Source organism: Macaca fascicularis, chromosome 7 (assembly GCF_037993035.2).
Source record: "Macaca fascicularis isolate 582-1 chromosome 7, T2T-MFA8v1.1".
In the NCBI taxonomy this organism is placed as follows: domain Eukaryota; kingdom Metazoa; phylum Chordata; class Mammalia; order Primates; family Cercopithecidae; genus Macaca; species Macaca fascicularis.
This window is the reverse complement of record NC_088381.1, coordinates 66,957,146-66,981,079: the sequence shown is the minus strand read 5'-3', so window position 1 is coordinate 66,981,079 and position 23,934 is coordinate 66,957,146. Positions and strand designations below refer to the sequence as shown.

At 39.1% G+C, this 23,934-nt stretch overlaps 1 protein-coding gene across 1 annotated transcript in view; it reads left to right on the top strand.

Moving 5' to 3' along the window:
* LOC102132699 (elongation factor-like GTPase 1) overlaps window positions 1-23,934 on the top strand; it is an 81,715-nt gene that overhangs the window by 31,521 nt on the left and 26,260 nt on the right. The window contains exons 7-10 of the mRNA XM_065547592.2: window positions 6,736-6,887; window positions 7,147-7,313; window positions 9,174-9,227; window positions 12,136-12,262. Of these exons, the coding sequence (XP_065403664.1) occupies window positions 6,736-6,887; window positions 7,147-7,313; window positions 9,174-9,227; window positions 12,136-12,262 (500 nt within the window). The remainder of the gene's footprint in view (window positions 1-6,735; window positions 6,888-7,146; window positions 7,314-9,173; window positions 9,228-12,135; window positions 12,263-23,934) is intronic.

Sequence of the window (23,934 nt, the reverse complement as noted above, 5' to 3'; positions counted from 1 at the left end):
ATGTTGACAGTGGAGTGTTGAAGTCTCCCATTATTATTGTGTGGGAGTCTAAGTCTCTTTGTGAGTCTCTAAGGACTTGCTTTATGAATGTGGGTGCTCCTGTATTGGGTGCATAGATATTTAGGATAGTTAGCTCTTCCTGTTGAATTGATCCCTTTACCATTATGTAATGGCCTTCTTTGTCTCTTTTGATCTTTGATGATTTAAAGTCTATTTTATCAGAGACTAGGATTGCAACCCCTGCTTTTTTTTGTTTTCCATTTGCTTGGTAGATCTTCCTCCATCCCTTTATTTTGAGCCTATGTGTGTCTCTGCATGTGAGATGGGTTTCCTGAATACAGCAGACTGATGGGTCTTGACTCTTTATCCAGTTTGCCAGTCTGTGTCTTTTAATTGGAGCATTTAGTCCATTTACATTTAAGGTTAAGATTGTTATGTGTGAACTTGATCCTGCCATTATGATATTAACTGGTTATTTTGCTCGTTAGTGGATGCAGTTTCTTCCTAGCCTCGATGGTCTTTACATTTTGGCATGTTTTTGCAATGGCTGGTACCGGTTGTTCCTTTCCATGTTTAGTGCTTCCTTCAGGGTCTCTTGTAAGGCAGGCCTGGTGGTGACAAAATCTCTAAGCATTTGCTTATCTGTAAAGGATTTTATTTCTCCTTCACTTATGAAACTTAGTTTGGCTGGATATGAAATTCTGGGTTGAAAATTCTTTTCTTTAAGAATGTTGAATATTGGCCCCCACTCTCTTCTGGCTTGTAGAGTTTCTGCTGAGAGATCTGCTGTTAGTCTGATGGGCTTTCCTTTGAGTGTAACCCGACCTTTCTCTCTGGCTGCCCTTAAGATTTTTTCCTTCATTTTAACTTTGGTGAATCTGGCAATTATGTGTCTTGGAGTTGCTCTTCTCGAGGAGTATCTTTGTGGCGTTCTCTGTATTTCCTGGATTTGAATGTTGGCCTGCCCTACTAGGTTGGGGAAGTTCTCCTGGATGATATCCTGAAGAGTGTTTTCCAACTTGGTTCCATTTTCCCCCTCACTTTCAGGCACCCCATTCAGACGTAGATTTGGTCTTTTTACATAATCCCATACTTCTTGCAGGCTTTGTTCATTTCTTTTTCTTCTTTTTTCTTTTGGTTTCTCTTCTCGCTTCATTTCATTCATTTGATCCTCAATCGCTGATACTCTTTCTTCCAGTTGATCGAGTCGGTTACTGAAGCTTGTGCATTTGTCACGTATTTCTCGTGTCATGGTTTTCATCTCTTTCATTTCGTTTATGACCTTCTCTGCATTAATTACTCTAGCTATCAATTCTTCCACTTTTTTTTTCAAGATTTTTAGTTTCTTTGCGCTGGGTACGTAATTCCTCCTTTAGCTCTGAGAAGTTTGATGGACTGAAGCCTTCTTCTCTCATCTCGTCAAAGTCATTCTCTGCCAAGCTTTGATCCATTGCTGGCGATGAGCTGCACTCCTTTGCCGGGGGAGATGTGCTGTTTTTTTTTGAATTTCCAGCTTTTCTGCCCTGCTTTTTCCCCATCTTTGTGGTTTTATCTGCCTCTGGTCTTTGATGATGGTGACGTACTGATGGGGTTTTGGTGTAGGTGTCTTTCCTATTTGATAGTTTTCCTTCTAACAGTCAGGACCCTCAGCTGTAGGTCTGTTGGAGATTGCTTGAGGTCCACTCCAGACCCTGTTTACCTGGGTATCAGCAGCAGAGGCTGCAGAAGATAGAATATTTCTGAACAGCAAGTGTACCTGTCTGATTCTTGCTTTGGAAGCTTCCTCTCAGGGGTGTACTCCACCGTGTGAGGTGTGGGGTGTCAGACTGCCCCTAGTGGGAGATGTCTCCCAGTTAGGCTCCTCAGGTGTCAGGGACCCACTGGAACAGGCAGTCTGTCCCTTCTCAGATCTCAGCCTCCGTGTTGGGAGATCCACTGCTCTCTTCAAAGCTGTCAGACAGAGTTGTTTGCATCTGCAGAGGTTTCTGCTGCTTTTGTTGTTGTTTAGTTGTGCCCCGTCCCCAGAGGTGGAGTCTACAGAGACAGGCAGGTTTCCTTGGGCTGCTGTGAGCTCCACCCAGTTCGAACTTCCCAGTGGCTTTGTTTACCTACTTAAGCCTCAGCAATGGCGGGCGCCCCTCCCCCAGCCTCGCTGCTGCCTTGTGGTTGGATCGCAGACTGCTGTGCTAGCAATGAGGGAGGCTCCGTGGGCATGCGACCCTCCCGGCCAGGTGTGGGATACAATCTCCTGGTGTGCCCGTTTGCTTAAAGCGCAGTGTTGGGGTGGGAGTTACCCGATTTTCCAGGTGTTGTGTGTCTCAGTTCCCCTGGCTAGGAAAAGGGATTCCCTTCCCCCTTGTGCTTCCCAGGTGAGGCGAAGCCTCGCCCTGCTTCAGCTCTCGCTGGTCAGGCTGCAGCAGCTGACCAGCACCGATTATCCGGCACTCTCTAGTGAGATGAACCCACTACCTCAGTTGAAAATGCAGAAATCACCGGTCTTCTGTGTCGCTCGCGCTGGGAGTTGGAGACTGGAGCTGTTCCTATTCGGCCATCTTGCTCCGCCCCCGGCATATGTATTTTAATGTGTATTTGTGTGTATTGTCTGTGTATGTCAAGTGATAAAGCCTTTACTGTGATGAGATCTTAAAGTTTTATTGAGTTCAAAATGTTTGTGCACTTAAACAAGTATTAAATAAATAATATGCAGTTATAGCAGAAATCATGAAAATAATATGTGAGTGACTGAAGGTCAGATCATCAGCCTGTGAAATAAACTTGACCTGTCTTAGTGGCATTTCAGGCCCACCGTGACCTGACCCCAAACCATGTTTTGACTAGATTTTTATTTCTGTTTCTCTAATATGCTAGTGTCTGAACAAATGTCATATCTTTACTTGTGCTGTTCCTCCATCTGAGAAGGCTTCTTTTCCTCTGATAAAATTCTGTTTGTCCTTCAGGAAAAAGGTTATGCATTGTTTTTTAGTACTTTCCTAGTGATTTGGACATAGGCGTATTCAATAATTTTTGCCCTGGGGATAAGTAAAGGAATAGATGCGTGAGTTAATGAAGAATGAATGAGTGAATATCCGAATGGGGGAATGAACAGTTCAGTGAATGGGTGAATCAATGGCTTAATTAGTAAGTAAATAAGGGGATAATGGAATGAATGAATGCCTAATTATGAATCTAGACTACTCCCAGATAATATTCAGTGCTACATGTAGTAACAATTTCTTGTACTAACAATTTTAGGATATTGGATGGTTTTTGGCCATTGGGAGTATCTGAGAGATTCCAGTAGAATCATAGGGAATATCAGAGAATTGGATATCTTGCTGTTAAGATTTGAAATACATGTATTTATATCATTAAAAATTCCTACCTCTACCCATCCTTCATTTTCTTGCTGATGAATAATAGTATTATTATGCCTCTACTATTAATTACATTTTCTGTGAACCTTTTTCTTAATAATTCATCATATGCTTTTCTGATTTTAGTATATTTTTGGTAGTGCAATCCATTCTATTCCATGAAGTTTTTTACTGATTTTATTTTTGTCATTTGTTTTTTAACCAGTATATCAGGTTCAACAATTGTTACGTAATAATATACTGTTTTCAGGTATACCTGGTAAGGTCATCATCATTACTTTGTTCTTTTCCATCTTCTAGCTGATTTTTTTTTTCATTTAAGTTTTATTTGTAAAATTTAGGAAAATGTACCATGGGAAGTTTGTTTGATAGCATTTTCATCTCCATCGTGTTAGATACCCAAGCCAGGAATAACAGAGTATTATTTTCCTTTCGTATAGAGTACAATGTATTAGTGATATGTGCCAGGGAGAAAAGTAAGGCAGGAAATGGGATTTGGCATCCACAAAGCCTAAAATTTTTTTCCTAACTTACTGAAGACACTGACGTTTACTCACTGCTCAACAGTGCTGCTTTGGGTGTAAATGAAGTGTGGGACTGTTACAGGACTTTCTCCTTTGTTCTTGTGTTCTTGCCTCTTTTCTTTGCTTCTTCAAATTCACCTTCCAGCCTGACATTTGAATCTTCAGTCAGCATTCTCACCTCTGGTCTCCTTTATCTCAGTATTAGTAACTATTGTCCCTTCAAGAAGTAACATCCATGGTTAGTTTAACTATAGCCTAAATAACTTCCCACTCGCAGCTGTTTCCTCACTAGTAGGGCCCCATTTTCTTGTAATTACATTTCTTTTTGTTCTCAGCAAATGCTGGACACACAGTGGTTACTTTTTACACATCCCTCTAATTACTATCTACTTTGTTCCCCTCTACCATCATTCCCAGTGCCCACAGCAGTGCGTGGCACACAGTAGTTGTTAACTGGATGGATGGATAGAAACATAGACAGAGAGCAAGTGTCTATACAGTTGATGCTTACTTAATGACTGTACATGCTGATTATTCCAGATCACTTCATGAACTTAGGCACATGAGGATTTAATCTGCAAGGTGAACAAATACACTTCTTTTTTCACTAAAACTAAAGTGAAATCACATTTATGTAAGATGACGATTTTGTCATCTTTAATTCCTCCTGAAGGAAAGACATAACCTGGTGATAATGAGCATAGATTTTAGAGCCATACAGATCTGGGTTTGAATGATGGCTCCTCCATTTAAAATCTGTGTGACTTTGGGTCGAGTTACTGAAGTTTTCAAAGTCTCCCTTTTCTTGTATGTAAAATAGGAATACGATATCTACTTCATTGAATGGTTGTGATAAATTATGTGCTATAATATATGTAAAGTGATTAACACAGTCTCTGGATCATAGTGATAAACCCGTTGGAAGAGACCATTTCTCTGTAGATACTAGCAGATACCTCTGGTATTTTTTCCCTTCTACTCTAACAATAAAAATGTGTTCTGCATTTATATTTTAATTCACACTTTTCAGATATTCTTATGAGTTTTTAACAAAAGTCTAGAAACAAGGAAAGTTGTCTAAGGATTGGTTGAAGGAACAGCTAGAGTGCTTCCCTAGGCAGGGAAGGCATGAATGCAGGTGATTCAAAGGAAAGGGGAGGGAAGTAGGTTTGTTAGATGTTGCTCCAGAGGAGAGAACTGCGGCCATAGCTAGAAATTGCGAGGAAGCAGAGTTCATTCCGTATTTGAAAGTTCTGACATTTAGAGCTTCCTGTAATGAGGAGCTTGTCTCTTGCAGTGGTAGTGTGGCCCCCTAGTGCCAGCAGTTTTGATTGCCTAATGAGGCACCTGACCAAGCCAGGCTCAAGGATTGTTTCTCATGTTTTTGTATTCTATTGCACAGCCCAGTGACCTGCAGCAGAGTGGGTGTGAGTGGAAGGGCCTGCTCTTGGAACTAAACCATTGATTTTGAGGGACAGGTGCTAAGGAAGGCAGAAGTAGTGTCTAGTCCTGGACACTAGGACTAGAGAAGTCTTGTCTAGCAGGAAGATATCTGAAGAGTATAGCAGTGGACAGTCAACGATTTAAGCAGTCACCTTCCAGGTTAGCTTACATGAACTAGAAAGGTAGAAGGAGTTAGGCCACTTTGAATCAGGAGCCCTACGGGTATGTGGCCATTTGGAAGGCAAGTAGGCAGAATGGCTACCTGCATGGCTTCCATGACTTACAGAGAGGGGAGGGGAATATGGCATGGCAAGATGCGGATGAAGGTTATCAGTTAGGTGTGAAGTCTGAGATTGGGAAATAAAGCAGGAATCATAATGTCAAAGGTGAGGGACAACACGGGAGAGAGGCACAAAGTGTTGGGACCAGGAAGAGTTGTCCAGCTTCCAGAGCTGGAGCATAAAGTTAGGACCATAGGATTAGCCTGAGTGCTTTGATGCTCAGTCCCGGAGTATCAGGAGGCTAAAGATGCTGTTATTCTATCAGCTTTAGGACATGGATTGGTCTTGTTCATGTGCTGGGGTTGAGCATGCAGGTAGGTTCATAAGGACCCCTACATGGGAAGGGAGCCAAGTCCTAGGAAACAGTCTACCTGCCTGGTTTCCACCTTCCAAACCCAAACTCCCAAACAGAATTTGTGTTCGACTTAGTGCTCCCCTTTTGTCAACAACTTTTTGGCATTAAAACTCTGAATGCCTTCTCTATATCCTGACAGACATGAGGGTAATTCTTCAGGAAAAATAGCTTAATTACCTTCTCCACGCCCTCTTATTCTCATCCCCAGGGAAAACCACATATACACACCCACACCCTGCCTTTTCTGTGGTGGTACTTCTTGGGTCTAACACAGTGGCTAATATTTCAGTTTGACCTTCTAGTCCTGATGAATTGCCAGTACTCATCCTGATCTTGAACCCTTCCTCTTGAACCCCGGTTATTGAGGCCTTATGCTTGTTTCCTTGCCAGGGTTGTTCCAAACCCTGATATCTCTCACTCTTTCCCTTCCTTCTTCCTGTTCTTTGCCTTTTCCAGAAGGAATATAGGCATCTGAGAAAGGTTCCATACTATTGTACATTGCTCCAGATAGGGACCTGGGCTCTTGCATGTCAGTTCATAAGCTCAGAATAGTTGGGACACAGCATTATTAGAGAGAGGCTGATAGGCCCTCTCCTGTTGCTACAGACAGGGAGAGGACTTGGAGAAAGCTGCCTGGAATGCAGCTGGGACCAATCTTCATCTTACCCAGCCATATCAATACTTGCTGTTTCCCTGCTTCACTAAACTGAGAGATGCTTGATGTTGCCAGATGATAACATATTTGTGATATCCTGTAGGCCTGTCACTCAAGAAGAAATTGCTCAGAGACGTAAGCGTGCAAGACAAAGGTATGCAGAGAAGCTTGCAGCAGCACAGGGACAGGCACCCTTGGAGCCCACCCAAGATGGCAGTGCCCTTGAAACATGTCCAAAAGGAGAGGAGCCAAGAGGTATAACTTTCCTAAGTAGGCTCTGTTGCAAAGTGTTTGCCTTTTTGCTTAACTTGGGACACTCATCCTTTAGTTCTTGAGCTTTTTAAGCTTTAATCATAGTTTTTATCAATATTCTTTCCATTCTTGGTGTTTTGGTTTGTTTTCTTTTTTTCTGAAACTGGACCAAACATCATATTCACTCTTCCTTCTGTGTTTCCAGACAGTTCTTGAATTAAGAGGGCATTCTTGGCACTAATTATCTGTTTGTTTCTGGCAGGTGATGAGCAACAGGTGGAAAGTATGACCCCTAAACCTGTGCTCCAGGAAGAAGACAACCAAGAGTCTTTTATTGCATTTGCTCGAGTGTTCAGTGGTGTGGCTCGAAGAGGAAAGAAAATTTTCGTCTTGGGGCCCAAATACAGTCCTCTTGAGTTTTTACAAAGGGTAAGAATTGAAAGTAAAATATTTAGATATTGTTTCTCAAGGGTCTGATATCTTTTCACATTTTGTTGGGACTGGCGATGATCTTATTGGTAGATTTATTTTGTCTCTGGAAAGGCACACTTGAGTGACTGTATCTCCGTTTGTGTTGCTTTGATAACGTTTATCATGTATGTCTCAGTAGCATTAAGGAAACCAAATCAGTATGTGGACCAAATTTTCAGGCCTTATTTAATTATAAGGCTTTTCTCTTCTAGGCAAGAATCACCTTGTGGTTAGAGAAAAGAACTGATAAGAGCAGATGTCATGCTGGAGCCAGGGCAATGGCCAATCTTTGAGAAATAGGAAGATCCAAAAACTAGCTGGCTCAGGCCAAAGGTTGGGCCGTGAGCAGGGGATAGGCAGGAGTTGCATGGCACGCTGACCCTGAGTCTGGTCAGGAGGGTCTGTAAGTAGGTGAATAGGCAGCATCTAAAAATGCCTGAGCCAAGGGGCAAACAGAGATCACAGGCTACAGATGTCTCAGAACATTTTTGGAAGTAAGCAAGATATATGCATTGTAATTATATCATAATTAAATAATAGAGGTCATAGGATGAATACAGTGCCAGAGGTCCAAGTAGCCAGTCTGGATCAGCACAAAGCAGTAAGCTAGGAAATTGTCAGCTGGCACTGTGGAGCATCATGAGCAGAGAAACACGTGCTCCTCTCTGTCCAGGAAGCAGCCTGTCTGTAGATAAACCAGGGAAGCTTTGGTACTTGGCTACAAGTGAGAGAGAAGGAGGTAGCAGTTGAAGAAAATCTGTTGTCGGTTTTTCTTTGCCTTGAATGCTTATTCCATGAGTTTTAGCAGTTTAATCCTTGGAGAGTGCAATGCTGCTGGCAGTTAAGCCTTCCTTGTTGAGCTTTGGCATGTTCTAATTTAGCAAGAAAGATCATAGCACTTGGTGTGTATAGGGTTATATTTTATGGGAGTCTGAAAGTGATATACTATATATAAAAACTCATCTATGATTATCTTGGCTTGGACATAATTGATAGTTTGCAGTTTATCAGTAAGGGCCAAGTATCAGTTAATTTTTTTCTTTTTTTGTGAAGGTAAATGAGCCAGAAATTTGTATTTAGTGAAACATTGATTTATTTGGCATTACAAATTCCGTGAACAATCCAGTTTATCTCTGCATAGTGTTTCTTTACTACAGGTTGAAATCAGTTGCTTATGTGTCTCATGTCTTAAGCAGGAATGATACAATACATTGACAGCTCAAATAGCTTCTTATTTCAGTAATCAGAGCACCATAAAACCTAATTCCAACTGCTTAAAAAAGAAACCTGAAATATTTCAGACCTACCCTCAAAGTAACCCCTACCCAGAATTTGTGTTCATGCTTTGTGTTAGTTTTCTGTTACTGCATATTACAGATTACAGCAAATTTAGCAGCTTGAAACATTACACATTTTACCATCTCACAGTTTCTGTGAGTTAGAAAACCACACATGGCTTAGCTACATCTTCTCCTTAGGGTCTCACAAAGCCGTGACCAGAATGTTGGCCAGGGTGCATTCTCATCTGGAGGACTGACTGATGAAGAACCTGCTTCCAAGCTCACTAAAGGTTGTTGTCAGAATTCATATATTTGCACCTGTAGAACTGAGAGTCCTGGATTTTTCTGGCCTTTGGCTTCCCTCAGCTCCTAGAGGCCACCTACAGTTTCTTGTCATGTGGACCTTCCCAACTTGGAGGCTTACTTCATCAAGCCATATAAGAGACTAGAAGGAGTCTCCTAGCAAGACAGAGTCCTGTATGATGGTATAGAATCACAGTGTGACATCTCATCACCTTTGCCATATTCTGTTTTTTAGAAGAAGCAAGTCACAGGTCCCACTCACACTCGGGAAGGAGGCTTCAAAACAAAGGTGTGAACACCAGGAAGCAGGCATCATGGGAGGGGCACCTTTCGTCTGTCTGCCACATCCTTCTCTTGCTTTTCTTTATAGTTTTACAACCCGAGTGTGCTTTTCTAAAGAATATTGTCACATTTGCATGCTTTTGAAACTTTGTATAAGTGGAATTTTACTGTAGCTATTCTACAACTTGCCTTTTTTTTTTTTTAACTTAACATTGTGAGATTAATCTATGTTAATGCCTATTCCCGCAGTTCATTTATTGTTCAGTGTGGCATAGGATTCCTTTACTTAAATGTACATTTTAATTATACGATTTTTTGTCACAATATATTTGCTGTTTTTGTTTTTTTTTTTTCAAATCTAAGCAATGCTACCTTGATTATTTTTGTATATGTCTCCTTAAGCACATTTACAAGAAATTCTAGGGAATATACCTATAGTGGAGTTGCCCTGGTAATCTGCTTAACAAGATAATTCCAATTTATTGTCCAAAGTAGTTCTGATTTACACTCCCAATAGGAGCGTTTAACAGTTCCAGTTGTTCCACATGCTCCCCAAAATGTGGTTTTTGATTTGTGCCAGTTTTGATTTGTGCTTTTGATTTGTGCCAGTCTGATGGGTATGATATGGTGCTTTGCAGTTTTAGTTTACATTTTCCTTATTACTCTTGTAATATGTTCATTGATCAATCTTGTGTTCTAGTGTGAAGATATTAATAGTTCTTGGAGTCATTTCCCTGTTTTTCTATTATGCTACTTTATTGTTTTAAATACTGCTTTTCGGATGTTCTTTGTATATTCTGGATACTAATTCCTTGTCACTTTTGAATTTTGCAAATTTCTTCTCCAGTGTAAAACTTGTTTTTACTTTCCATTTGGTGCCTTTTAATAGGCAGAAGTTCTCAATTTAAATGCAGTCGAATTATCATTATTTTATGGGTTTTGCTTTTTGCATCTTAAGAACATTGAATCTAAGTCTATATTGAAGTCACAAAACTTTCTCTTATGTTTCCTTCTAAAGTTTAATATTTTACCTTTCATGTTTAAATATTTGATTCAATGTTTGTGAAGAAGGGATCCAGGTTCATTTTTTCCTCATATAAATATCCAGCTGCTACAACATTACTGAATAGTCCATCTTTATCCACTAATTTGCCTTGTCCACTCTGTCATAAATCAGATTGTTACTTATGTACATAGATCTGTTTCTGGACTAATTTTATTTTTTCTGGTTGTCTCTAACTGTCTCTGTTCAGTGCTGTTTTCATTTTTCAATGTTTTGACATCAAAAAGACCAAATCCCTTTACCATGTTTTTCTTTGTTAGTGTCTTGTTTGTTCCTGACTCTTTGCTCCTGTATATCAAGTTTATGGTCAACTTGTCAGCTTCTATGAAAAGCCCTGTTGAGGCTTTGATTGGAATTACTTTATGTCCATACACCTATTTGGCGTGAATCAGCATTTTATAATACAGCATCTTTCCTTCCATGAATGTATTAGGTTTATTTATCCGTTTATTTAGGTCATTTTAAATGTTTTTCATAAAGTTTTATAGTTTTATTTATAAAGCGTTTTGATCACTTTTGTTAGATTTATTACCAGCTATCTTATATTTTGTTGCTATTCTAAAAATTGTTTTTAAATATACATATTTTATATTTATTGCTATGTATTCTATTTATGCATTTTCTATTCCTATAGAAGTATAATTAACTTTTGTATATTGATCTTGCATTTTTGCCACCTTGCTAAGCTGTCTTACTAATTACAACTTACCTGTAGCTTGTTTTAAGTGGATGGTCATATTGTGTAGATAATTCCATTTCTTTCTATTCAGTTCTTATAATCTTTCTATCTCTCAGCCCATCTTTAGAGCTACTTTGAGAGTTGTCATTGTGTCAGAACACATACATTTAGATGTAACATGTGCCTTCATTTTCATGAAGTTTCTAGAGTCTACCCTAGCACAGGGGCCTCACCTTCCTCTGAACCTTAATGGATTTACTTGCCTATACTACCTTTTTGTTGGTCACTCTGTGCTTGTGATGTTAGTAATCTTTGTACATGTTGTATCTCAGCCATTTTTTCTCTTCATAGCATTAGGGCAGCACCCCAGGCCTATGAGCACCAAAGATTGGTTGGCTGGTTAATTGAAATGCTTTCTGGGTACTTGCATTTATATGGTAGATATATTTCTGAAGACTTCACACAATGCAAAATTTGAATCATTTGAGACAGTATTTCCATAAGAATAAATATGATGTACAGGGAACTAATAAATCTAATGTACTTGTACTTATATATTTTTGCTGTAAATGTACTCTATTCTCTCATTAATGTGTTCCTAATATGTCACAGCATGCTCTTCCATATGAACAATATAGCATATAATAGCAGTCTGACCTTTTTTTTGGCATTTTTATCACATCTAACTACCCTTCCAAAGTCATTCTTTTGTGTTACTTGGCACTAGCACCAGCCCTTGTTGAATACTTGAAGAACATTATAATAGTAAAACAACTTTAAATGATAATAGTAATAATAAGTGTTCAAATAATAGCACAGTAGTCACCAGAACTGGTGTATGACGTGGTTCATATAAATAACTTAACCAGGGGTTATGGGCTCACCTAAACTGACAATACCAGGTCACAACAGAATTTATATTACTTAGCCATAAAGCTTATGATTAAATGGGAATCTAGACAATTTTTTAGTATTTGATAAGTTTCAGTATTTCAAATTTTATTCATAAAGTGAAACTTTTGTTGTATCACACCATTTCAAATGTTCATATTTCAGGTTTACATGAAATGTTGCTATACAATATCTTACTGGTGAATAAAAATAACTTTACAAATACCAATTAATACTTCCTAATGCCTCCTTACTTGTCTTCAATCATTTTTCTTTGCCCAGGTACCATTAGGCTTCTCAGCTCCACCAGATGACCTCCCCCCAGTCCCCCACATGGCATACTGTGCTCTGGAAAACCTGTATCTTCTGATGGGAAGAGAACTGGAGATACCTCCAGGAAATGTGCTAGGTAGGGTGATGCTGTTTATTATATCCTTATTCCATTTTAGGAGATTATCTAACTTGTCACTGAAACTTTAGTGAAATTTTTGAAGGGAATAACTTTATTCTTTAGTTTGATAATTTTTTTCCCCTGGTATCTTTAACTTAGTACATCTGAGTAACTAACATGGAGATCAGTTACTTTCTGTGAATTATAGTAGCTGTTTTAAAAATGTTTTGCTTAAGTAATTTGTAAGTGCTGTAGCCCAAGCTGAAGTTCCATTTATTTCAGAGTGAGAGGGGAAATTCCTGCTCACATAAAGTCAATCTAGATGACTAAGGCATTTCTGGTTCTACAGATTAGATTCTAAATTGTTGGAAACTATTCTGATGTAAAGGTCTATTTAAAGTCATTGCTTTTTTTCCCAATGCTTTTATCTTTTGAGCATTGCTTTGCTAAGATTAGTTGATTGTCGGTTTATATCTGTAAATATTATTCTTCATCTCCTTAATGTTATCACTTGTTTGACTTCTGCTCCTCATGTGCAGAATTCACTTTTTGGGATTCTTAGTGCAACCCTAAAGACTCAGATGAAGAAATTTCTCTTGGATCCAGAGTATATTATAGAATACTGTATCCCATTGCACTGTTAGATTCTGAACCCTTAGGGTCATTGTCAGCTATGGAGCTATTTATTGAGTGATTGCTTGGTTTGGGAATTCTCAGCTTTTTAGAAAAAGCTTTAACTTTTTTTTTTAAAAAGTCTAGTCTGTTGGTCCAGAATAGCTAATGGTTTGCCTGGATTTTATAGATTTAAATCCAAGAAATTTGCCAAAACATGTTGCCATTCACCTACAGAGATATATTCTTTTCTTTCTTTAATTTTTTGGCATGATATTTGTAGAATGCTTAGCTTCTCATCATTGTTACCTATTTTCTTTCATCTCTTTGGAAAATGCCATTTAACCTTAACACTTGATATACCTTTGTAAGCTGCCACAGCCAACTTTATCAGAAAAGGACATTGGAAGAATGGAAAACACCCTACTTTTGTTCATAAGCCTTCCTTGAGATTACTGTATTGCTCAGATTAAATGGAACATGAGGTATATCTCCAACATGATGCTCAAGGGAAAGAAAAGGTATTCTGCTGAGTGAATGGTTTTTATACGATCTTCTCTAATTAAGGCCTGGTGCTTGTGTTCTTTCCCTAGTAGAGGATGAGAATGTGACATGCATTGGTTTCTGGTTTTCTTTTTTCTTTCTGTTGCTGAATTTCTAGATGGTGTCCAGGACTGAGGTTAAGTGGTGTGTAAGGAGAGAAACCATTTCTCTCTCTTCTGCTTCCCAAGGCAGCCTTGGCTCTGCCATATGGTACAGGGAGACAAAGCTACTATAAGCTAAAACTTTTCATTTATTCTTAGAGAAGAGATATACCTTGACTTCTTTTATTGATCTTTTAAAAAAGTGAGAGGGTAGCACAACATGGGGTAAGGATGAAGTCGACTAAATTTTGTTTAGCAAATTTACTTATATAAGACTAAGCCAGATGGACAACTACTTTGTTTAGATAGAAGAGGAAAAGTCAGATTTATTTCCTATACGAGTTAGGATTGTATTTAGGTGTAAGTAACCAGAAAACTAACTGCAGAGTCTTAAACTTCACTCAGTAGGAAGCCTAAGGGTGGACAGTCCAGGACTGGTGTCACGACTCTTTTGTGTCATCAGGGAGCCAGTGGCTCAGCATGTGGCTTTTGTGCCCATAGAAGCAAGATGGCCTTATATCTCTGTGAATCATATCTGCATTCCTCACAGGAAGAGAGTATAAGGGTCAAGACCTTCTAACAGGATTGATGTTTTTATTTGGAAAGAAATGGCCTCTCTAGTGACTTCTGTATATATTGTCATTTTTGTAATTTTGTCATATGTCCACTCCTAGCTGCCGGGGAGGCCTGAGATTGAGTGTTTTACTCTTCCAGCCTCTGTAGTTAAGGCAAAAGTTACTGGGGTTGTGAATGGCTTTTGAATAGCCAGTCCACACTCTTAGAGCGGCATTTGCTTTCCATTCACCTGGTGATGCCTGAGGTGCCTCTGTTAAGGTTCTGTTTTCTTTACATTAAAGAGAAAGATAGTCCACCAGAAGGATTTTGAGTGTAACACTGAAGGAATTGAAATGCAACCAGCCACTTTGATGGGACTTTTTGAATTGAAACATATAGTAATTGTTTTTCTTTTATTAATTGAAATCTAATTGAGTCCCCTGCATGACTAGGAAGGATGAGTATACCAAAATTACGGCCATAGTTTTGCCACTAACTAGTTATATGGCCTCAGGCCAGTTATGTAACCTTGCTGGGCTTGTTTTCCCAAATGATTTGAAATGGAGCAATGATTACTAATATTTCTTGTGATAGAAATAGAAACAGCCACTTTTAATTTTTTTATAAGAAGACTGGATTCCCAGGGATACTTTTATTTATCCTAACTGCAATTTGTCATATATCCTCAACTTTAAAGATAAAGCATTAAATAACATTGCATGGAGTATATTTTATTGCTGTAGCTATAAAATACTAACAAAATTGTATTTATAATTTTTTGGTAAAATACAAACAGAATTGAAGTCTAAAATTGTCATTATATGATGACAGGTTGACATCCTAAGTGGACATGGAGTGAGGTAAACATTTTTTACTTATGTCATGAAGATCTTCCCTGGATTTTGTCAGTTTCCCAGTGGCTTAAAAAAAGTTCTAAACTAGATTATCTTCAAGATTGCTTCTAGCTTTTAACATTTCTTAAAAACCTTATTTCAGTAATTAGGATATTTCCCTCCCTAGTGTTTATTAGGAGGAACAGTAAATGTTTTGATACGATTACTTAGTTCGATGGATAACCCATTTTAATGGCTTCATTAAAACATCTTGAACTAGTTACCTGCCTTAAAGTCATAGGATTACCTTTTTAGGAAAATTTTACTTGTTCCTTGATTAAAAATATGTAGCATATGTTGGCAGTAGCAGCAGTCTCATAAGCCAGGGTGTTTATTAAAAGCAATTTTTCAAAGCTAGGAGTAAGTTTAAGACAGGACAGAAGAGGCCAAAGAGTCTGGTATATTAAGGGGTGAGAAGAAAACTGCCTAAGAGAAGGCTAGTTGGCAGCCACAGGTAATAAATGCTGGGGTTCCAGCTTTTGGCTTTCTAGGGTGAGTTGACTGCCACCAGGTATGTCAGTGCATTTTTATTTTTCTTTGAAACAGATTTGCCTTCTCAGGTAGTTTTGAAATGGAAAGAATAAGATGGCTGCATTTGGCTGAAATAATCTATATGCTCCAATTACCTATTGTTGCATAATAAAACACTCAAAGCCTAGTGACTTAAAATACAGATAGTCCTTATTTTTTCAAGCATCTGCCATTCAGGCATGGTTTAGTGGGAATGGCTTGTCTCTTCCATGTGGTGTCTTTTTTTTTTTTTTTTTTTTGAACAGAGTTTCCCTCTTGTTGCCCAGGCTGGAGTGCAATGGAGCAATCTCGGCTCACTGCAACCTCTTCCTCCTGGGTTCCAGAGATTCTCCAGCTTCAGCCTCCCGGGTAGCTGAGATTACAGGCACCCACCACCATGCCCAGCTAACTTTTGTATTTTTAGTAGAGACGGGGTTTCACCATGTTGGCCAGGCTGCTCTCAAATTCTTGGCCTCAGGTGATTCACCCTCTTCAGCCTCTCAAAGTGCTGGGATTACAGGCATGAGCCACCACGCCTGGCCCCACGTGGTGTCTATTGAGACGGCCCAAAGCCGGGGCTAAAGTCATATGGAGGCTATTTCAAGCACATGTCTGGAGGCTGATGCCAGTTGTTGTCTGGAACCTTGGCTGGGAGTGGAACTAAGGCCTTTCCATATGGCTGCTTGGCTTCCTTACAGCATGGTGGCTAAGTTTTACGGGTGAGTGACCCAACAAGGAGAGCCAGGAGGAAGGTATATCGTGTTTTTATGACCTAGCCTTCAAAGCCTTCAGCCCCACTTCTGCCACATTCTGTTTATTAGAAGTGAGTCACTGCACCTGGCCCATGTTCAAAGGGAGGGAACTGACTCTGCCTTTTGATGGGAGGCATGTCAAAGTATTTGTGGATATGTTTTAAAACAACCACATTGCTAGTCGTAGATAATTTCTTGTTTCCTTCTGCATTTTAACAGACACATGACAGGACACATATAAAGAGATGTTCATAGTGATCAGGGCAGGCCTGTAAACTTCATCTTTTTTACTTTTGTTAAACTTTGAGAAAAAGTTGTAATTCCTATTTAATAAGAAAATAGTGGAGACCAGTATGATTGATACCCATATACTTTTCATCATAATTGATATGGAGTCAGTAAATTTATAAAGTGCAGATGAAAATTTTTGTTGGAAAAGGAAATGAAAACATTATATGGCATTCTTGGACAATTCAGCATTATTCAAAGTCCAAAGGAAAGTTCTTTTATTGGCACTTGAAAAATGCAGATTTCACATTTGAACTCAGCTATAAGTCATTTAGAGAACTTATATGTGCTGATAAGTGTAGAATAGATTTTGTGGTCTGGAAATAGTTGATTTAAAGTTTAAAGTTATTTAATTCTAACCTGATGTTTATAAAGTTAGTATAGATGGGACCAGAGAGACCTCACCATGTTTAGCACACAATAGCCTTTTGTTCAGTTCCCTGCTGAGAATATCTCTAAAAATAAATGTTTGCTACAGGCTCCTATTAAAATGTGAGGGGAAATTGAATTAGGATTCCAAATCGTTAGCCTTTTCATATACTCCTTTAGATCTCTTCCATATGGTTAAATCTTTAAAAGTTGAGGGACGTATTCTGAGAGGAAACATGATATTCTTCTTTTCACAGCATGAGGAAAATAATGAATATTAATTAGCCTTTTACTGAACTGGTTTTAGTTCTGCCATGGTTGGTTGCTGGGTCAGTAGGAATTCCGTCAGTGTTGATAATCTGTGTGTGTGTGTGTGTGTGTGTGTGTGTGTGTGTGAGAATCCTTAGTCACGTGGGATAATCTAGGAGTCAGAAACCTTTGAAGAGTTTTACTAGCAAATTTGATTTAATTTATTTCAAGGGAAGCTCAGTAGTATTTCGTTCTTAAGACTTTGTGTTACTTTTATAATGTTTTTAATTCACTTACTAGTGATTTTTTTTTAATGTACTTTATTATCAACATTTCCGTTTGGAGATAATCTATTTTAATCAGTGAAAACCTAATAGTCATTTCTTAATTTTAAGAGTTTCAACTGATTTTAATGGCTTTTCTCTTACAGATAATAATGATTTTATTCTTTTTTCCTAATATTTGTGTGTCATATTTCTTTTTATTTTCATATTGCTTATAAGAATATGGTAAATAATAATAATTATAGTTGCTATTTTGTCTAGTTCCTTCTGGACTTTAATGGAAATGCTTCTGGTGTTTTAGTTTCAGGTTTGCTGATGCCTGTCGATTCATGATATCTTTTATTTATTGTGCTGGGAAAGTATTTTTTTTTAAATAATCAGGAATGGATACTGAATTTTATTGATGTATTCTTGGCATCTGAAGACAAAGTTATAGCATTTTTCTCCTTACTGTAATTGATGTCATGAATTTTATATTTAATTTCCTGATTATTAAGGCGTCCTTGCATTCCTAGGTAAAAAAAAAACAAAAACAGTACTCGATCATTGCATATTCTTTTCAAACACTTTTAGGTTCAATGTACTAGCATTTTATCCAGAATTTTCTTGCATTATAAGTTAAAATGGACATTATTTTCTTGGTAGCATAATACCAAAATGGGAAGCTTTCATTTTTTCCACCCTCTAAAGCTGCACTCTCCATTTGGTAGCCACTAGCTACATTCACTTACTTAAATTTAAATAGATTGAAATCAAATAGCATTAGAAGTTTACCCATCAGTTGCACTAGCCATATTTCAAGTGCTTAATAACTATGTGTGGCTAGTGGTTACCGTATTGTATAGTGCTGCTCTTGAGAAATGTGTATATGATGTAAGAATTACCTTTTCTTCAAAAGTTTTGAAATAGTTCACCTTTAAAACTAACTGGGCTTGATTCATAAAATACTTGATTCTTTCTATCTGGTAAATATTATCTTTTTCTTTTTCAGTTTTGTATATTTGTGTTTTCTTGTTTGATTTCTTTTATTATAAATTTTTTTTATTTTAATGTAGTTTTATATATAGTTAATGATGCAAAGTTCTTTTTAAAAGATAACTTTCATTATAGAGTGGGCCATAATATTGGTCCATTTGAAAATGTAGATAAGGCCAGGTGCAGTGGCTCACGCCTGTAATCCCAGCACTTTGGGAGGTGGAGGTGGGCGGATCACCTGAAGCCAGGAGTTCCAGATCAGCCTGGCCAACATGGTGAAAACCCGTCTCTACTGGATATAGAAAATTAGCTGGGCATGGTGGCAGGTACTTGTAATCCCAGCTACTTGGGAGGCTGAGGCAGGAGAATTGCTTGAATCCCCGGGGAGGCAGAGGTTGCAATGAGCCGAGACCACGCCATTGTGCTCCAGCCTGGGTGACAAGAGCGAAACTCCTTCTCAAACAAACAAACAAACAAACAAAAGAAGTCACTTAGTCTCAACTTTGAAAATGCAGATACGCCAAATAACCAAATAAGAGTTATTGCTTACTATAGGGGTAACCATCAGTCTTTTTCTGTCCATGTATGTGCTTACTTTTAAAATTCGTGGTAAGAAAACAACATAAAGTCTACCATCTTAACTATTTTTAAAAGTATACAGTTTAGCATTTTTTTATTTAAAAAATCATACTTTCTATACTGTTTTTTTAAATTTTTTTATTATACTTTAAGTTCTAGGGTACATGTGTACGACGGGCAGGTTTGCTACATATGTATACATGTGCCAGGTTGGTGTGCTGCACCCATTAACTTGTCATTTACATTAGGTATATCTCCTAATGCTATCCCTCCCCCTTCCCCCCTCCCCACAATAGGACCCCCTGTGTGATGCTCCCCTTCCTGTGTCAAAGTGATCTCATTGTTCAATTCCCACCTGTGAGTGAGAACATGTGGTATTTGGTTTTCTGTTCTTGCGATAGTTTGCTGAGAATGATGGTTTCCAGCTGCATCCATGTCCCTACAAAGGACACGAACTCATCCTTTTTTATGGCTGCATAGTATTCCATGGTGTGTATGTGCCACATTTTCTTAATCCAGTCTGTCACTGATGGACATTTGGGTCGATTCCAAGTCTTTGCTATTGTGAATAGTGCCATAATAAACATATGTGTGCATGTGTCTTTATAGCAGCATGACTTATAATCCTTTGGATATATACCCAATAATGGGATGGCTGGGTCGAATGGTATTTCTTGTTCTAGATCCTTGAGGATCTAGAATACCCTGGAATACCCTTTATTTCTTTCTCTTGCCTGATTTCCCTAGCCAGAACTTCCAAACTAGGAGTGGTGAGAGAGGGCATCCCTGTCTTGTGCCAGTTTTCAAAAAGAATGCTTCCAGTTTTTGCCCATTCCGTATGATATTGGCTGTGGGTTTGTCATAAATATCTCTTATTATTTTGAGATATGTTCCATCAATACCCAATTTATTGAGAGTTTTTAGCATGAAGGGCTGTTGAATTTTGTCGAAGGCCTTTTCTGCATCTATTGAGATAATCATGTGGTTCTTGTCTTTGGTTCTGTTTATATGCTGGATTACGTTTATTGGTTTGCATATGGTGAACCAGCCTTGCATCCCAGGGATGAAGCCCACTTGATCATGGTGGATAAGCTTTTTGATGTGCTGCTGGATTCAGTTTGCCAGTATTTTATTGAGGATTTTTGCATCGATGTTCATCAGGGATATTGGTCTAAACTTCTCTTTTTTTGTTGTATCTCTGTTAGGATTTGGTATCAGGATGATGTTGGCCTCGTAAAATGAGTTAGGGAGGACTCCCTCTTTTTCTATTGATTGGAATAGTTTCAGAAGGAATGGTATCAACTCCTCCTTGTACCTCTGGTAGAATTCAGCTGTGAATCCATCTGGTCCCAGACTTTTTTTGGTTGGTAGGCTATTAACTATTGCCTCAATTTCAGAGCCTGCTATGGTCTCTTCAGGGATTCAACTTCTTCCTGGTTTCGTCTTGGGAGAGTGTAAGTGTCTAGGAAATTATCCATTTCTGCTAGGTTTTCTAGTTTATTTGCATAGAGGTGTTTATAGTATTCTCTGATGGTTGTTTGTATTTCTGTAGGGTCGGTGGTGATATCCCCTTTATCATTTTATTGTGTCTATTTGATTCTTATCTCTTTTCTTCTTTATTAGTCTTGCTTGCGGTCTGTCAATTTTGTTGATCTTTTCAAGAAACCGGCTCCTGGATTCTTTGATTTTTGGGAGGGTTTTTTGTGTCTCTATCTCCTTCAGTTCTGCTCTGATCTTAGTTATTTCTTGCCTTCTGCTAGCTTTTGAATGTGTTTGCTCTTGCTTCTCTAATTCTTTTAATTGTGATGTTAGGGTGTCAATTTTAGATAATTCCTGCTTTCTCTTGTGGGCATTTTGTGCTATAAATTTCCCTCTACACACTGCTTTAAATGTGTCCCAGAGATTCTGGTATGTTGTATCTTTGTTCTCATTGGTTTCAAAGAACATCTTTATTTCTGCCTTCATTTCATTATATACCCAGTAGTCATTCAGAAGCAGGTTGTTCAGTTTCCATGTAGTTCAGCGGTTTTGATTGAGTTTCTTAGTCCTGAGTTCTAGTTTGATTGCACTGTGGTCTGAGAGACAGTTTGTTATAATTTCTGTTCTTGTACATTTGCTGAGGAGTGCTTTACTTCCAACTATGTGGTCAATTTTGGAATAAGTGCGATGTGGGGCTGAGAAGAATGTATATTCTGTTGATTTGGAGTGGAGAGTTCTGTAGATGTCTATTAGGCCCGCTTGGTGCAGAGTTGAGTTCAATTCCTGGATATCCTTGTTAACTTTCTGTCTCGTTGATCTGTCTAATGTTGACAGTGGGGTGTTGAAGTCTCCCATTATTATTGTATGGGAGTCTAAGTCTCTTTGTAAGTCTCTAAGGACTTGCTTTATGAATGTGGGTGCTCTTGTGTTGGGTGCATATATATTTAGGATAGTTAGCTGTTCCTGATGAATTGATCCCTTTACCATTATGTAATGGCCTTCTTTGTCTCTTTTGATCTTTGATGGTTTAAAGTCTGTTTTATCAGAGACTAGGATTGCAACCCCTGCTTTTTTTTTGTTTTCCATTTGCTTGGTAGATCTTCCTCCATCCATTTATTTTGAGCCTATGTGTGTCTCTGCATGTGAGATGGGTCTCCTGAATACAGCAAACTAATGAGTTGACTCTTTATCCAGTTTGCCAGTCTGTGTCTTTTAATTGGAGCATTGAGTCCATTTACATTTAAGGTTAATATTGTTATATGTGAACTTGATCCTGTCGTTATGATATTAGCTAGTTATTTTGCTCACTAGTTGATGCAGTTTCTTCCTAGCAGCTATGGACTTTACATTTTGATGTGTTTTTGCAATGACTGGTAGCTGTTGTTCCTTCCTATGTTTAGTGCTTCCTTCAGGATCTCTTGTAGGACAGGCCTGGTGGTGACAAAATCTCTAAGCATTTGCTTATCTGTAAAGGATTTTATTTCTCCTTCACTTATGAAACTTAGTTTGACTGGATATGAAATTCTGGGTTGAAAATTCTTTTCTTTAAGAATGTTGAATATTGGCCCCCACTCTCTTCTGGCTTGTAGAGTTTCTGCTGAGAGATCTGCTCTTAGTCTGATGGGCTTCCCTTTGTGTGTAACCCGACCTTTCTCTCTGGCTGCCCTTAATATTTTTTCCTTTATTTCAACTTTGGTGAATCTGACAATTATGTGTCTTGGAGTTGCTCTTCTCGAGGAGTGTCTTTGTGGCATTCTCTGTATTTCCTGAATTTGGTGTTGGCCTGCCTTACTAGGTTGGGGAAGTTCTCCTGGATGATATCCTGCAGAGTGTTTTCCAACTTGGTTCCATTTTCCCCGTCACTTTCAGGCACGCCAATCAGACATAGATTTGGTCTTTTCACATAATCCCATACTTCTTGGAGGCTTTGTTCATTTCTTTTTACTCTTTTTCCTCCACATTTCTCTTCTCGCTTCATTTCATTCATTTGATCTTCAATCGCTGATACTCTTTCTTCCAGTTGATTGAGTCTGTTACTGAAGCTTGTGCATTTGTCACATATTTCTCATGTTATGGTTTTCATCTCTATCAGTTCTTTTAAGGTCTTCTCTGCCTTGATTATTCTAGTTATCCATTCATCCATTCTTTTTTCAAGGTTTTTAGTTTCTTTGCACTGGTTACGTAGTTCCTCCTTTAGCTCTGAGAATTTTGATCGACTGAGGCCTTCTTCTCTCAACTCATCAAAGTCATTCTCCATCCAGCTTTGTTCCGTTGCTGGCAATGAGCTGCATTCCTTTCGAGGGGGAGATGCGCTCTGATTTTTTGAATTTCCAGCTTTTCTGCACTGCTTTTTCCCCATCTTTGTGGTTTTATCTGCTTTTAGTCTTGATGATGATGATGTACTGATGGGGTTTTGGTGTGGGTGTCCTTTCTGTTTGTTAGTTTTCCTTCTAACAGTCAGGACCCTCAGCTGTACGTCTGTTGGAATTTGCTTGACGTTCACTCTAGACCCTGTTTGCCTGGGTATCAGCAGCGGAGGCTGCAGAAGATAGAATATTGCTGCACAGTGAGTGTTGCTGTCTGATTCTTGCTCTGGAAGCTTCGTCTCAGGGGTGTACCCCACCGTGTGAGGTGTGAGGTGTGGATCTGCACCTAGTGGGGGATGTCTCCCAGTTAGGCTACTCGGGAGTCAGGGACCCACTTGAGCAGACAGTCTGTCCTCTCTCAGATCTCAACCTCCGTGCTGGCAGATCCACTGCTCTCTTCAAAGCTCTCAGACAGGGGCATTTACCTCTGCAGAAGTTTCTGCTGATTTTTGTTTTGCTATGCCCTGTCCCCAGAGGAGGAGTCTCCAGAGGCAGGCCAGCCTCTTTGAGCTGAGGTGGGCTCCACCCAATTCCAGCTTCCCGGTGGCTTTGTTTACCCACTTAAGCCTCAGCAATGGCAGGCGCCCCTCCCCCAGCCTGCAGTTAGATCTCAGACTGCTGTGCTAGCAATGAGGGAGGCTCCATGGGCATGGGACCCTCCAGGCCAGGTGTGGGATATAATCTCCTGGTGTGCCGTTTGCTAAGACACTTGTTAAAGCACAGTATTAGGGTGGGAGTTACCCTATTTTCCAAGTGTCGTGAGTCTCAGTTTCTCTTGGCTAGGAAAAGGGATTCCCTTCCCCCTTGCACTTCCCAGGTGAGGGGATGCCTCGCCCTGCTTCAGCTCTCACTGGTCAGGCTGCACCAGCCAACCAGAACTGATTGTCTGACACTCCCCAGTGAGATGAACCCAGTACCTCAGTTGAAAATGAGAAATCACCCGTCTTCTGTGTCACTCACGCTGGGAGCTGGAGGCTGGAGCTGTTCCTATTTGGCCATCTTGGGCGTGCCCCTGTTTTTTAACCTGTATATTTTTCTCTTGGAGACAATCCCTTCTCTGAATATAGCTTTCCCTGCCTTCATTTAAATGCATTTGCTGCAACTTTAAGAATGGTGTTAAATAGTGGTGCAATAA